The 16824-nt window shown below is 36.2% G+C and overlaps 1 protein-coding gene across 7 annotated transcripts in view; it reads right to left on the bottom strand.

Moving 5' to 3' along the window:
• EPHA6 (EPH receptor A6) overlaps positions 1 to 16824 on the bottom strand; it is an 828987-nt gene that overhangs the window by 266598 nt on the left and 545565 nt on the right. For 5 of the 7 annotated variants that reach the window (XM_027586193.2, XM_027586197.2, XM_027586195.2 and 2 more), the window contains exons 7-8: positions 14479 to 14526; positions 13907 to 14069 (exon numbers count right to left, since the gene is read on the bottom strand). In XM_027586193.2, coding sequence (XP_027441994.1) covers positions 13907 to 14069; positions 14479 to 14526 — 211 coding nt within the window. The remainder of the gene's footprint in view (positions 1 to 13906; positions 14070 to 14478; positions 14527 to 16824) is intronic. The other 2 variants (XM_027586196.2, XM_027586194.2) reach the window with 1 other exon arrangement.

The raw sequence follows: 16824 nt of genomic DNA on the forward strand, positions 1-16824 counted from the left end.
TTCTGGAGTGCTTACATGTGCCGTCTGCAGTTCTAAATATTTCATATGTATTTTAGGATCTACTTTATAGATGGAGAACCTGAGGCACAAAAAGTTTAATTAACTTGCCATGGTTACACAGATAGAAGGGGCTGAACCAAAATTTAAGTCCAGATAGCCTAGTTCGGAGTTGCAGTTTCTAACCTTTATGCTATATTGTGCGGAAATCTTCTATGATTTAAGTATTTAAAAGAAAAGTGGCCCAACCCGTAAATAACCTGATTACCACAGAAACAGGAGGGACAGTGGTTCCAGGTCCACAAGGTGATGTTGCTGGAATAGGACTGATGGAGGCTCCCTGACTTGCAAACTGTGCTGGTTAAGTCCTGATCTCAGAAGTTCAAGTGTGGAGCTGCCTTGTCCACCACTCCAGTGCTTAGGCACTGGGAGGCCAACTCATCTGGGGAATCCCACTCACCCTTATATGTCACCTATAAAATTTAACAAAAACTATAACACCAAGACTAGCCAGCTGTCTCAAGGGTAAGCTAATGTGCATGAAAAATAAATGTCAAAGGGAAGACTCAGAGAATGACTTGATTGCTATAGTAGGGTGTCTAGATGCAAGAAGATAAGAATATTGTTTCATTTTCTAAAGACAATTTTGAAATTTCTAGAGTGGAATTTTAGGGCTGAAAATTAATACCAATAATGTCAGTATGGATACTCAACATTTATCGAACCCTAACCACAGAAGTGCTAGATATTCTAAGTACTTCACAGGCATTGAACCAATGCATACTCACAAGAACACTAGAAAGTAGGTGGAATTCTTATCCGTATTTTTCCTGATGTGGAAACTGAGGCAATAGAGTGGTTAGCTGACTGGTACAAAGGTAGTGATAGGGTCAAGATCTAAATCCAGGGTTAAGTCCAAAGCTTGAACTTTTAACTAAAAATCACTGGTTTTCTTTAGCTGTCTACTTATCTGTGGAGTATCTGCCAAGTTGAATTGCATGAATCAGCTGCTATCCTGAAATATTTCCTTGTTCTTTCTGCTTATTTATATCCTTCCTCTTCTCCAGGGCCAAGGTGAAGGCCCTCCTCTACAGAGTGCTTGCCCACTGCCTAGCTCACAGCAATAATTCAAATTATAGTGATAGTTAACATTTAGTGATCACATTAGAAGACAGGCACTCCTTATCCTCCTTCTCAGCTTTACTCTTCTCTAGACTATCTCTCGTCACCTGGCTTAGAGGAGGTTTCCTGGGGCACATATTCTGCAGTGCGGCTTTGCAGGTAGCAGGTGTATTGAGGACTGACCTCAGCATGGACAGGTTGGGAAGTGAGGGGAGGAGAAAGGGGAAAAGGGAGCAGTTGAACTGCCATGTGGTAGCTTCAACGACCTCTGCAGATCTCAAGGGCCAAGATGACCCTTCACAGCTGTCTTGAAATGAATATTGGGACTCAGCTTTGTGCCTCACAAGGACCAGACTTGGATTCTGTTCACCTCTGGGGCGAGGAAATGACTCTGGGGAATGCAGCTTCTTTTGGACAGAGGCAATGTCCGGAGAGGCATTCAGCCAGGAGCCTTCAGCAGGCTACACTCTCACTAGCTAAGAGATTAGGTAAGTGCCTGGCTCCTGAAGGGGAGGTCTAGGCCACACACCAGAGCTCTGCATCACTTAACATTCTAAATATTTTACTCATTGTTTGCTTATTGTCTCCCTCCTCTTTGGAACGTTGGCTCTAGGACAGGACACCAAGGATCTTTGTCTATTTCTGCTATATCCACAGCATGTAGGACAGCACTTAGTACAGAGGACAGAGTGTGTTTTCACCAATATTTTTTAATAAATCGGTGTACAAACAAATAAATAAATTTCCAGTTTTCTGATGAGGAAACCAAAGCTAACATAGACTAAACAGCTTTCCTTACGTCCTAATACCTAGGGATGGCAGAGCTTGGTCTGGCCCAAATCCTTAACTACTTCACTCAGAAGTTCTCTATTTTCAGAGCAATGGTAGCTCATTTAGCACATTCCCTTTATTTTATTGGTGAGAAACTAATGTCTAGAATGGAGAATGGTCATGAGCCAAGATACCAAGTCTTACATTGTCTTTACCAATTAGACCATCCAACCAAATAACCTAGCCCGAGACAAGTCCATGACACCCTTGTGTGGCATATTAGTCTTGGTATCTAACTTTGCTTTGCTAACCTATCAGCTTTATGATTTCTAGATTCATGAAATTTTCCAGATAACTTAATTTCCAGAACATCTGCAACTGACCAACTTTTGTTGAAAGTTTGGCATGAGATGGCTCAGCTCCAGTTTTCTCCGGAGGCTCTGGTGAACAGGTCATAATTCACTGTGTCTTGAAAGTCCAGATACCAAATATGAACTGTCAAGGAGAAATATGCAGGCTTACACGCTGGCAGAGAACAAGCATGTATTAGAATTTAAATTGATAATTCCTAAGTTTCCAGCACCTTCGGTAGGTGAATTCTAAAGCTAAAATAGTCTCTAGGGAGTTTGGAAGTTATGACAGCTATAGAAGTGACAATGAAAAAGATATTTGGAAGGTTTTATTTTTAGTGTGGATAAAATGAAAGTGAGAAAATTAGATGTGTTAGCAATGGTACCAGAGAAGTCAGTTATGGGAAGCTCATTCTCTTTGGCTTGCCTGTCTCCAAACTACAGATAAAGGGAAGAAAAATAAAAACTCAGGAAGGTTTCAGCCTCCTGGCAAGATCAGAGACAGCATTGCATGGCCCTTGCCTATCTATGACTCCAGTCACGTGTCTTGTATTTTCTGTACCAAGATCATCACCCCCAACACTCCTTACCCCCACCTCTGTTGAAGCCGCTTGTTCTCTAACTAGAGCGTGCCTCGGAATCACTTGGAGGGCTGATTCAGCAGGTATATGGTAGAGTCTGAAAATCTGCATTTCTAACATTTTCTCAGGAGTTGCTGCTGATTTTGGTGCAGGGCCCACATTTTGAAAACCACAGTTCAGCCACACTAGATGAAAATGCTTTCAGTTACTAGAAGGTTCTGTACTCACTTTCATCCGTACACCTGCATGTCTGCACACATGAGAGAACAGAAGCTCCCCGATCCTCTTATCTTACCCCCACCTCACCCTCCATCCCCCTCGCTAGCATGGCCAAGTTTTATTTAACTTTAAAGTTTCCTTTAAGATAGCACTTCTTTTTGGAAGCTTTCCTTGATATAAGTTTGTTTGGGTTCTCCTTGTGCTCCCCAAAATGTCACATACAACCTCGAAACCTTGTTTAATTTTCTGAACCTCTCACAAGCTTTTGTGAAAGCAGGGAACAAATCTATTCTTTTTATCTTTGAATCCACAGCGCCTCCTTCTATATCTGGCCCATGGGTTAGTACTTTTAGACCAAGTGAAAGAGTGAATGAATAAATTGAACAATTAAACATTCTGCTTGCTTTAGCTTTTGCTGCTTCCTTTCACATGCCCTTTACTTTCTCTCTCATTATGGCAAATTTAGAAACAAACTTTGAATCAGATTTAGAAATAAACTCTCGTACTTCCAAGGATAGCATCTTAAGCAACAATATTGAAGACACCGTCAATTTCATTTCTTCATCTTAAAATGAGAATAGGAAGAGTGCATGAATGCAGAATATATGTATTACACGTATGTATGCATGTATAAATATGTATGCTAAATTCAGTAAGCAATATTGCACTGTTTATTGTTTACAGAAATGCTGAAAATGCTTGTTGAAAAAACCATTTAGTCTGCTTTCTCATTTTGTATCCAGCAAATATAAGATATTTATTTTAAAAATAACTATAGTGCAAGAGCAAAGGATGCTCAGTTTTCCAAAAGCATAAGAGAATATGAAATTCGGTTTGTTGTGAATCAGCTATTTTATATCTGGTGGTAAAGTTACCATATTCTGCTACTTTGCCTATCTTTACAGTGCGGTAATCTGCTCATGTATGTCATGCTCCGGTTTGTGCTCACACAGCTAAATCTTTTAAAGGGCTCCAGCTATTTTGCCAGAAATTCTTGTTATTTACCTTAAATTTGCTGAACTACCGTTTCTCTTGGAAAAGTAAAGTGGAATACAAATACTTAAGCTGTTTATTAATTCTTCAAACAAGATTTGGGAGAGCTGGCTGGGTTTATTTTATAAACATCTGTCCATTCAGTATTGTGACTTCACAGTGAGGTACGGCAAAAAAAAAAAAAAAAAAAAGATGACTTGGGGCGCCTGGGTGGCTCAGTTGTTAAGCATCTGCCTTCGGCTCAGGTCATGATCCCAGGGTCCTGGGATCGAGTCCCGCATTGGGCTCCCTGCTCAGCGGGAAGCCGGCTTCTCCCTCTCCCACTCCCCCTGCTTGTATTCCCTCTCTCGCTGTGTCTCTCTCTGTCCAATAAATAAATAAAATCTTAAAAAAAACAACAACAACAGATGACTTGCATTGAATGAATACAAATTTAAAAGATGTTACATTAGATAATTTAAACTTATTTTTTATTGCATCTTGGTACTATACAAATAGAAAAACTCAAACTATGTCTTTACGTTTTGACATAGGCAGATAATATTTAGTATTTACATATTTTATATAAAATACTTTTCACCCACTTGGACAGTTTGACAACTCTTTCATTCAACTCTCAAGTTTTTCAGCTCTAAAAGTAGTCTCTTACCATATGGATAGAATTCCACTGGGAAGTAGGAAAGCAAGCTGTGAAAGGAAGCAAGCCCTGTGCTGTGTCATCCTTGCAGTCTGGGATTTCCTAAAGGACAATTTCATCCTAGCATCAGGTGTTTCTGCCCTCTGCCTGTAAGAAGCACAGCTATGTATCACCACTGGGCATCATTCCACAGCTAGCTAGAACTCCCCTCATGCTTTAGAATACATTCCAGAAGTAGCTACTGAATAACACAATACTCCTTATCCTGTCTTGGGCAGAGTACATAGTTGTGCAACAGATAGAAGTAGGAGATCAGCCACAATTAAGAATCTCACCAGCAGTTCCAGATAGGTTATATATAGTTATATAAGAGATTAGGTTTTCTTTACTTTGCCCTTAATGCTTTCCTGACCACTAGAATATGACATTAAAAAAAAAAAACACTTCAAGATACAAATTAATAACGCTGATTTGTGTAGTCTAAAGAATGGCTGTAATTCTTCATGTATTATATAGGGAATGTATTTTTCACTAAATCTAAGCAATTTGCTTAGAAATGTCTAAGGAAATTTTTTGCTCTCTAGAAGAATTCAAGGTTGTAAAGTCAAATAACTTGACAGAAAAATTCAGGCAATTTATATGATAGCTGATAGAAAAAAATCCATCTCCTGTCAAATCAAGTCAAATTAAAATTAGACTTTGAGAATGGCATATATAGGAAACTCTGTTAGAAGAGTCTCTGTTGTGGCTTAATGGTGAGCTTCCTGAAGATAGAGAATGTTTATCATTCATATTTGTTTTTCTTCCCTCTAGCTTTATTGAGGTATAACTGACAAATAAAATTGCATATACTTATGGTATGCAATGTGATGTTTGGATATAAGTATACATTGTGAAATGATCACCACAATCAAGCTAATTAGTATATCCATCACCTCACATAGTTATTGTGCATGTGTATGTGTGTGTGAGAGAGTGTGTGTATGTGGTAAGAACATTTAAGATCTACTCTCCTAGAAAATTTCAAATACACAATGTAGTACTATTAACTATAGTCACCATGCTATGTTATTAGATCTTGAGAACTTATTCATCCTGCATAACTGACATTTTGTACCCTTTGACCAGCATTCAGCACACTGTTATTAATATATATGCACAAAAACACAAATAAGATACTGAAAATACATAGATAAAATAATAAAATAATAGAATACATGTAATTTGTTTGAAATAACAGATGCATGCTAGTTGACTATTTACTAGATGATATCAACTTATCTGATATTCCCTGAAAGCCTTCTATGTGTCAGCAAAGCAATATAAGAGACACAAAAATGAATAAGAAATGGTTCCTGATTTCAAAAAAACCCCACAAAACTTCCAGTCAAGGGATGCTGGCTAATATCCCAAAGAAATCATATTTTTGTATATGTTGCTGTAGATTATTGGCTTAAAATAAGCCTATATTCTGTTTTCCCTTTTTGATTTGAGACAAATTGTAATGCTGCATGTTAATATGCACATTTTATAATTTCTAAGTACATATTATGAGTCAATGATTTTTTTCCAGCCCATTTAGCAAAGTTATGATCTTTAATATTTTTCACATTGGAACCTTCAATCTGTCTCACAGTACATGAGCCTGGTTCCCATCATTTAAAGTCTTTATTTGATCCAGGCAAAATGGAAGCAAAATATCCTTTTTTTATCAAGTCTTGTTAAAAGGGGATTTCCATTCTCTATGCAAATGGTTACTCTTCATCAAGTCCCTGCTCATGTAAGGTAATCAGACTAAGTACGTTATTTTGTCCCTTTAGAGTTATACTTGGTCTACCATGTGTGCATTAGTCTAGAAATCTGTATTAAAACACACATAGCTCTCTGAACTTGATGCATTGTGATTTATATATAATTATAGTCTTCTGAAAAATCTGTGTTTGTATTCAAACACACGTTATTTTAGGGAAGAATATATTTGGTTAAGGGAGGGTGAAGAATTAGAGGCAAGAATAGAAAAAGAATCATGTAGAAAATCAGAGGTAATGACCAAGCTGAATAAGAAAAATAAAAACACTGACTGGGTATAAAGGGAATTCAGTCCTAGTTTTGAGCATTAATATGAAAAATACTATCCCCATATAATATAATATGCCCATACCAACACTTACTAGCTGTGGGAATGTGTTAAGTTACTAAACTTCTTTGCATTTCAGTTTCCTGATCCATAAAATAGACATGATAATAGGATCTACTTCAAAGGTTAGTAGCCACAAAGAATAGAATAGTGCTTGGATAATAATTAGAACTCAATAAATATTATCTGGTGGAATCTCAAGTTTAGAAGTTACATTAAAATTGTATCACAACCTCCTAAACAAAGCAAGAATTTCCTTTATGATATGCTGGAAAAGTATCCAGCTAGTTTCAGTACAAATTCTTATCATGAGGGGCATTCATTACCTCATAAGGTAGGCCAATTTATAGTTGGACAACCTAACGGCTAGAAAATTCTTTTCTACTGACGTTTGCATTTAGATAGCTATGGTTGCCAAAACTGAAAGTGCTATTGATTGGGGAAAAAAGTGTTCTATTGATTGGAGATTATTTCAAATTAAAATCTTACATACTGGAATTCGTCCTCCTCTGGGTAGACTCATAAATATGAAATCTGCCTCTTGCTTGATTAATTAACTTTTTTATTACTCCACCAGGGTCAGCTGGTCCTCTTTCTGCTTCATGCTTCACCATTAATAACCATCCCCAAATTTCTGGCTACTGTTAATAATGATGTAGCTAATTTCATCCTAAGTAATTGAAGCAGTACAGATTGGGCTTCAACCAATAGACCAGATCAAACATAATAGAATTTTTTTTAAGCATAATAGAGATTTTTTTAAAAAGGTAGTTTAGGGAAGAAAATATGTTGCACAACAACAAAAATATCATTTCATTCTACCTAAAATGCCCTCAATGATAGAATTAACAATTAATTTGTAATTAAAGTTCCACATATCATGTTTCTATACAACTCAAGCCAGTGACAGACTGACAGCCAAAATAAAGCAAGCTAAAATGTTTATCCATGGCAAATAAAAATATTTGATTCTTTCTGTTTAGACTGGCAGGCAACATGTTATTCTCCCAATTTTAGCCTTTTAAAAATTGTATGTTATTCATTTATTTGATTAAATATGCACTGGAAACTATAAGCAAGACATTTCATGAGACACAAAGATACACTGGCTCTAGTTCTTAACCTCAAAGAGCTAACAATTTAGCAAATAATTGAGGACTTGCACAATAAAATATAGAACGTCTGAGGAAAGAGTGATGATTTTTCCCTGGACTGATCCAGAACATTTCAGGAGGGGTAGCAGATGAGCTGGACTGACCATTTATAATGTGGTAGGTTTCTGAATCTTCCAGTTGGAAGTTATAGAAGAAGCTTAGAAATTATGAAGAATCAGAAAATTTCATGTATAAAGTATCCATACATTTTTTCAGAGTTTGTGATAAGCAGAGGGAGATGGGACAGGAATGATGTTAGTCTGTATTAGGATTGGAGGGAGACTTGAATATTTGTTGAGAAATTCACATTTTATGTGGTAGAATATACTCAATGATTTGGAGTTTTTCAGTGCACAGGGTGGAGTATAGAAAAATTAGTCCAATTGAGACATAAAGAACAAATTAGAGAAGAAGGAACGAGAGATACAATATTGAACCTTAATTTCTAGGATCATTTCCCATTTATAAATTGTTAAACTTAATCAAATTACTTAAATATGACACCATACTAAAAATAGCTAACTCTTATGGTTGTTTCAAAATAATTAAGTGATTAAATTCATTCATTTGTATCTACACTAATACTTTTTGTATACATGTGTAAGACATGAAATGAGATTCTATTTTGAAATACCCACTATGTTTCAGTAATTTATTATTTGGTTAGTTAACGTTGATCATGATTTTTGTGTGGTTACGTTATGTGATATAAACCTAGTCCATTGTTACTCTTTTGGTAAATAATACATTTTAAAATGTTGACAGATGTGGCTTTTGTGTTACAAAAGTGCTTTATGTAGCTTATAGGCAAAAACCTAAGTTTGTATGTTGCTAAAATTTAATGTATAATTAATCCTTCCAGGGGAAAAGAATGTACTGCTTCCATGTTGGCAATGTATACTTCTCCTGGGTCTTTTGGATAACAATTAAAGCAATGGGAGAGGTAAACTGCTAATTACTACATGTAAATTTCCAGGTTTCTCTCAAAAATTGGCTTTAAGCTATGGATTCTGCACCCTTTTGATAGCTTCATAAGTTCACTTCCAGTGTTTAAGTAAAATGTTCAAGTTGGCTGCAATATAGATGGATATATTTTATTTGGGTTTTAAAAGATGTACACATGAAATTACTTTCTGCTACTCTAAAATACATTTGAATATTAGATAAGTCTTGGTGTGTTAGGGGACTTGGGTGGCTCAGTTGGTTAAGCATCTGACTCCTGATTTTAGCTCAGGTCATGATCTCAGGGTCCTGAGTTTGAGTCCTGTGTCTGGCTCTGTGCTCAGTGGGGAGTCTACTTGGGATTCTCCCTCCCTCTCCCTACCCTCCCAGTTCTCTCTCTCTAACTCTCTCAAATAAATAAATTTTTTAAAAAAAGTCTTAGTGTTTTAAATAACCAAATGTTTAACTTCCTTATCTTTAAATTATTTTTATTTCTTTTTCTAAAAAAATGTAGGTGTAATGTTATTATTGCTAAAAATTAAATCAAACATCTTTTTTGAGAAGTTTGCAAGGATATGGATAGTACTGGCTATGTAGATAACTTTTTAATTTTAATTGTTATTTTTTTCTCCATTGAAAAAAAGCACATTTTCTCCAGAAAATAAGGGCAAAATTATAATAAATATAAGGTGGTTAAAATTTCCTATTGTTTCATTCATATAAGCCAAAAAGGTCAGTACTTAATGTGTGTGTGTGTGTGTGTGTGTGTGTGTTTGATAGTTTTGCACCTAATATGAATTTCATTTTAATACTGAGAAAATTCTCATATTAGCTTCTGACACTGATCTTTCACCTGTCTCAAGAAGATCCACATGGAATGTTTATATATTCTTACCTTCTTACTACTGATTCTGTAGTTTATTGTAATTTTGTTGTATCTATTCTAAAAAGGTGGGAGAATCAATTACAGTACCTGATAAAAAGACCAGTACATAATAGGTACTCAATAAATGCTGTTAGTGGACATAATATTTAGTTGTACATTCTTTGTCAAAGAGAGATTAGCAGACATGTGAAATACCAGCATTAAAACAAAAAGTCTTCTGTGACTATATAGGAGTGATTATCTACCTATTCATGTATATATCTATCAATCAATTAATTACCTTTATCTACCCATCTATCTATTTGTCATCTATTTATCTCTCCATATATACATATGTAATGAGGTTATTCTGTAGACTTGGGGAGAGCAGAAACCAACAGGTCTAGGTCGAGTAGGCTCTTTTCACAGTGCTAGCAATCATGATTAGTGATCTATACATTTGTTTAGCCAGTTTCCACTACATAATATGACTCTGTAAAAAAATCCAATTGCTGGTCTGGAAGGGCAAGAGCAGTGACTGTGATTGTTATTCAGATGCCACTATATTTATAGAACACTTGTAGGTTCAGAATACTATGATTTTGGAAAAGGAGTTTTTTCATATTTTATATTACTGTCTTGTTGGCAAACTAAAAGTTGAAGCAAGTAAAACAGATATGGCTAGAGAGAATTAAATCATAGAGTATTTCACTTTGCTTAGTTAAAAAAAAAATTGAACCGGACCATCAAATGAGAGAACCTCATCTCTCTTTCTCAACCCACCCCCATCTCTATGCATATATTGTAAAGTTAGTTAATTAAATAGAAGGCACAAGAGAGAACTTAGTTCAGGCACTACTCAGGAAACAAAAGGTATAAAAATTAAAAGATGATCTAGGAGGGTATGAAGAGAAAAACACTGATGCTGGAGATTGGAATTCATATCATTATACACTTGAATTTATAGTAAACCTGACCATATCCTACTATGACATCATTAGCTGAAATTCTCTTCTGGATATAAACAGCATGCTTTGAAAATGCAATTTAAAACTAACCAGATAAAAAATGATCCTTTAGATGATTTTCCCTCTAGGCTGTAAATTGACTTGGGAGCCATTCTATTTACCCAAATTCCAGGTTTAGACAAACACATTTTTCAGATTCTTCTGAGACATTCTGTCTCTTCAAGGACCTAATAGAAGGAACTTTCATGTCATTTATGAATCAGTGATTCGGAACATGTTTTTTGCTGTCTGCTGCAGCCATTGTCAGATGGTTCTAGGGTTCTAATCCTGTGCCTCCACTCACCAATTACCAGATTTTGGTAAAGCTACTTATGTTTCTAGAAGAAGAAATAATCTTGTCAGAATTAAAAAGACAAATTGTGTAAATTGCTCAGTATAGGGTCTTGTACCTGTTACTGGTCATGTTACTCCCTAATCAAAACCCTCTCCCAGCTCCTCAGTATCATCAGAAGGCTCAATATCCTTCACAGGGCCAAAGAATACCTTCATGTTGGCCCTTGTCTAACTCTCTGCCTTCAGTTCCCACCATTTCACCTTTTTGTCTCCTCACTGCAGCCACACCAAATTATTTGCTCTTCTTTAAATTTTTCATGCTATTTCAGGCCTCAGTGTCTTTGCTGTTCTCTTACTACTCCTCTTTCAAGAATGAGCCCCATCTTCTCACCTTCCAACTGACACCTTCATGACCCATTCATGCTAAACTAGGATTTCTTCTCTATGCTCTCAGGCACACTTTGCATATTTGTATGATAGTACACGATGTTCACTAATCTTGTATTTTTTATTTAAATTTTCATTTTCTTCCCACAAATCTAGACTATAAATTATGTGAAGGCTGTTGGTCTTATTATTACTTTTTTAATCCCCAGAGCCTCACATAGGGTATGGCACATATTAAGTGTCCTATACATTTTTGTTGGATGAATAAATATTATACTGGGTCATTGGTGAGCATGGGACCTTTTCTGATAAGTAATATCAAAGTATGTATCTTTTATATAACATCTGAAAGAATTATAGTCCTGAAAGTACAATGAGTTGAAATTTAGAGTTAAATTAAATTTTTCATATTTAGATCAGAACTTTTTTTTTAATTAGACTACATTGTTTTCTCTAGAAGTCCCAGATAAACACAAATGGCTTATCTAGATTTAGCCCTATATATTTGTCTGAGAATATATTTTTGACTTAATGATGTAATACTCAATAATGTCATACTTTTAAAAAAGATAAATTTCTTCATCTGTGAAAGAAAGTGAGAGAACTGAGATGCAGGGATGTGGTACACAGCCTGAACGACACAATGACAGGACTCTTCCCAAGACCAAACTTCCCTTGAATTGCATCCCCTGGCTCTGCATTAAGGCAAAGTGTTGACATGGGAGCAGGGGAGAAAGAGCCAACAGGACATAGCAGGAATGGCACTTTGAATATTTTTATATTGTTCTTAATTATGAAGCTATGTTTTTTTTTGATAATTACACTCTACTACCAATAATTTCATCTCTAGCTTGAGAAGCCAATAGTCTCCAGCACGATTATAAATGATCATCACTGATATTACACATCCAGATTATACGTGTTCTTTTTATTCATTAGTTTACTCTCTCTTCCTAAGCTGTGTATTCTTAATTATGTTGGCTCTCTTCCACTTTTTAGTGAGATATAGTTGCAATGAGGACATTCTTATGAATTGATACTGTTCATCAATGTAAAAACAACACTCCTTCCGTCACAGAATTTGAAATCCAAACAGCTTCATTTTGAGGGAGTGACAAACTAGAGGAATTGTGGCCTGTTTCATGATCTTACCATTAGAACTTCTTAATAATTCAAATGAAAGAACTTGGCATGATGGTGGAGTAGTTCAGAGCACAGGCCTTGGAAAAAGGTAGCCCTCAGTTTCAAATTTTAGCTTAGCTTCTTACTAGTTGCATATATCTAGACAAAGAGCTCTATTTCTCTAGAATTCTCTTTTCTTTTTTAAAAATTTTTTTATTGTTATGTTAATCACCATATATTACATCATTAGTTTTTGAGGTGGTGTTCCATGATTCATTGTTTGTGCATAACACCCAGTGCTCCATGCAGGATGTGCCCTCTTTAATACCCATCACCAGGCTAACCCATCCCCCCACCCTCCTCCCCTCTAGAACCCTCAGTTTGTTGAGTAAAATTAGAAAAATCATACTGGTGTTATTGGATGTTGAAAGGTTTAAATGGAATAATATATATAAAATACATAATTTCTGGCACTTATTAGAAGCTCAATAAGTGGTAGCTATTATTGTTATTTATAAAGAATTTTTTATAATATATTTGCTATTCTTGAATTCTTATATAAATATGGGTATTTTAGCAATGATGGGGACAAATTTTTATTATAATTAGATATTTGGACATTTTTCCATAGAGGAACATTGCAAAAGCCACCCATATTATCTTTACAAAGTAGCAGTAAGATAGATTTCTCAAAGCAAAAAACCAAATTCAATGGTAGAGCAGGATTCAGACTAAATAAAACATTTCAGAACCTATGTTACGTGACATTGGAACACCTCACTCCCCTCGTCTCCCATTTTGATTTTCAGCACGTCGAGGCTATGGAACTAATCTGAGTTTCTAATTAAGCCCATGTGTCTATATTTAAACTTATAATGTACATTTCAGTGGAGTTTTTCTCCTGACCACTGTTTTTTATTGACCTGAGATAACAAGCCAAAGCTGCACAATTTTGAACTAACTGCTAAAATCATTTGCTCATGGCTTTATTCTCTTCCAAGTTTTCATTAGTATCATATTATGATGCCAAGACTAGCAAGCAATTAGGCTAACACTGCCCATTGAGACTCTATGTTATAGTATGAGTAATGAATTCTGCATAAAGAGATATATTTGGGCCACATTACAATTGTGGTAGAGTAAGGCATTTCATGGAGGTATTTAATGATAGCACCAAAACATTAACCAAAATGACTATATGAGTATTTACATGAACAGAATCCTGTTTGATGAGACTATTCACAATTGGGGACATTAGATTTTCAACTATCAGGTCAGATTGGAATAGTACTAAATTAACTGATTTTATATGTTTGTGTAAAACTTACTCTCATCTCCTGTTTCAAATTCAAACTTCTGACTGTAGCCACTGTATCCTGTTGCAGTCCTCACTCGGATATGAAATATGTACTTGGTGGCCGGCTTGAGGCCCGTGATGATAACACTGGGTGCCTTGGACCTTGTGGAGGAGTAGGTGAGCTGCTCATGCTCCTGGGGATAGAGAAGAGGAGAAAGGAGATGAAGCAGAGTTATTCCACTTTTTCCTAGAAACAGTCCCAAGTTAAGCTGAGGAATTATGCTCTGAATATCAAAAATATTGATTAAAGAGAGGTGTAAGCATGGTTTTCCAAAATTTAGCATTTAGTTATTTATCATTATGATGCATATGATATGGTCTTGATTCGGAAATTTATTAAGAAAGATGATTATCTTATATAAACTTGCACTTGGAGTTTTGGTGATTTGGATTTCTGATCCAACTCTAAGGAATGGTGGTGGCGTGAGAGCACGTTCACACAGAATGGCAGCTGCACCGGGAGCAAAATGGGCGCATCAGATCAGACCACACCAGCAGAGTGCAAGGCGCAAGGGTGGGAGAAATCAAGTACCCGCTACTCACTTCTACCCGCAGGTAGTGCCAAAATGCCGGCGCTATCCGTGGGTAGACCTGTGGGTGAAAGGAAAAATAAATTAATTGTTTTTTAAAATTTGAAATAGTTTATCCTGAATCAATTGCTTTGTTCCAAAACTCAGTGATGTCACAGTAGTTAACAACTCAAGTTGAGTCCAACTTGAAACATAAAACTATGAAAATTTTCCCTTAAGGGAGAACTGACTTCTCCCCCAGATATCACAGTTTATTTTTTAAAGATGCACAAGTTACACAGTCATCGTGAGGTAGATCTGAAAACAGTCTGCCCGCAAAGGCGCATCAAAGACCCAGAAAGGTATGAAAAACTTACCCCACCTGCAGAATCAGGCAGGGATGGAGGCTAGGTTCCCAGGTACCTGCAGTTAACTGCCAAACTACTTCTCCTCACTAACAGGAAGGGTTTACCATGGCTGACTGAATGATCCGATCAGTCAGGGTCTTTCAAGGGGGCTCTCTTGCCCACCAGCTCAAAACAGGATAGTTCATTTTACCCGCACATAAAAGAGACTGTCCACAATATGCTGGTTGTGGAGGCAAATTAAATTTAATACTGTTTTTGTACAGGGTTGTTGTTCAATTAACTTTATAATAATATTTTAATAGGGTACCTGAAAAAAAACTGTATTCGTATGAGTAAGTCTTCTAAATTCATAAGTCAAAGTAGGCCAGCAGGTCCTCAAGTTAATTCTCCACTGTGCTCATAAATCTAACGATAGAAATTCTCAGGGAGGGAAGTGACTTTCAAGATCATTAACTGAATCACTCATTTGATGCCTAAATTCTATCTATACTATTCTCATCAAGGTTTCATCTAGCCTTTCCCTGAAAATCTCTGCTGTTCAGGAGATCTTCCAGGTTAACACACAAAGTTATAAAAATCTACACATGGGGGCACCTGGGTGGCTCAGTCGTTAAGCGTCTGCCTTTGGCTCAGGTCATGATCCCGGGGTCCTGGGATCGAGTCCCACATTGGGATCCCTGCTCCGCGGGAAGCCTGCTTCTCCCTCTCCCACTCCCCCTGCTTGTGTTCCTTCTCTCGCTGTGTTTCTCTCTGTCAAATAAGTAAATGAAAATCTTTAAAAAAAAATCTACACGTGTAGAATGTGTCAAACTCCATTTATTTGCTGGGGATGCTTTAAGATTTGGAAATATGAAAATCATTTCCCTTAAGCTACTTTTGAGAAAAAATATCCTATTCTTAAAAATCATTTTTAAATTTCATGGCCCTCTTTGTCAGAACATTATATGCTACATTGTTCCTCTAAGTCTAGCTGAGGAATTGAATTTGCCATCTATACCCCAAATAGAACTATTTATTGAACACAAAATGAAGAGAAAAAAATGTGTTAACAATAGCAACATTTTAACTAAAAAAGACAAAACTGACAAACTGCAGTTTATATTTATCTCTAAGTAATTTTGAGTTTAGGAAGTAAATAAATACCTAACAGCAGTTTATATTAATCTTTAAGTAATTTTGAGTTTAGAAAATAAATACCTACCTAGCATAAAATCCAAAGAAAATCTATAAAATCATTGAGGGTAGTAATCAATTAAGTGCTAAAAGAAGGAGCTAAGATCAAGGACTTTACAATTAGGCAGCTTAACACCCATATTGCAGAGTAGAGAAAAAAAATTGCTTGTGCACTATTAGAAGAGATGATATTGTTTCTGGTAGAAATTTGCAAAACTTTTTGGATTTTCAATCTCACATACAAGAGAATAGTCCACCTTTTGCAGAATTTCTCAATGTAAGAGTTATGGTGTATTTAGAGTGGTCGTTCATAATATGAAATGATGACTGAGAAAAAAGTTTTAAAGCCCTGAAAAAATAAACTTCATCTTATCCTTAAAGGGAGAAGATACAGTTTGCAAAAATCTGCTCTTAGAATGGCAGCACACCAATGACACACTGTCTTTGTTGCTTCATCAAAATGTAGCTAAATAGTAATTTCTTACTCAGTAAAGTTACAGGGAGGAAAGGACACCTTTGCAAACAGCTTTTAGCATTCTGCTGTTATATACAAAAGTGTAACTGTAGCTACTCCATCTCTGGAATACAAATCCTCAAGTAGGAAATGTGCTTACAAGGTTCCTCAGCCTAAATCACAGCAGCACAGTGATGACTTGTCTCAACATCTTGCCACTTCTCAGCTTGCCAAAGAGGAGGACTCAGAAAACAGCACTCTTGAGGGTTTCTTCCTTCCAGTGTATAGCAGCCCTCTTTCTTGCTGTTTCCAAGCTCTTGGGAAGCCAAGTTAGCACTTATCCATTACAACTAGGGCACTGTAGTCCCAGAACTTTGGCTAATTG

This window comes from Zalophus californianus, chromosome 1 (assembly GCF_009762305.2).
Source record: "Zalophus californianus isolate mZalCal1 chromosome 1, mZalCal1.pri.v2, whole genome shotgun sequence".
NCBI lineage: Eukaryota > Metazoa > Chordata > Mammalia > Carnivora > Otariidae > Zalophus > Zalophus californianus.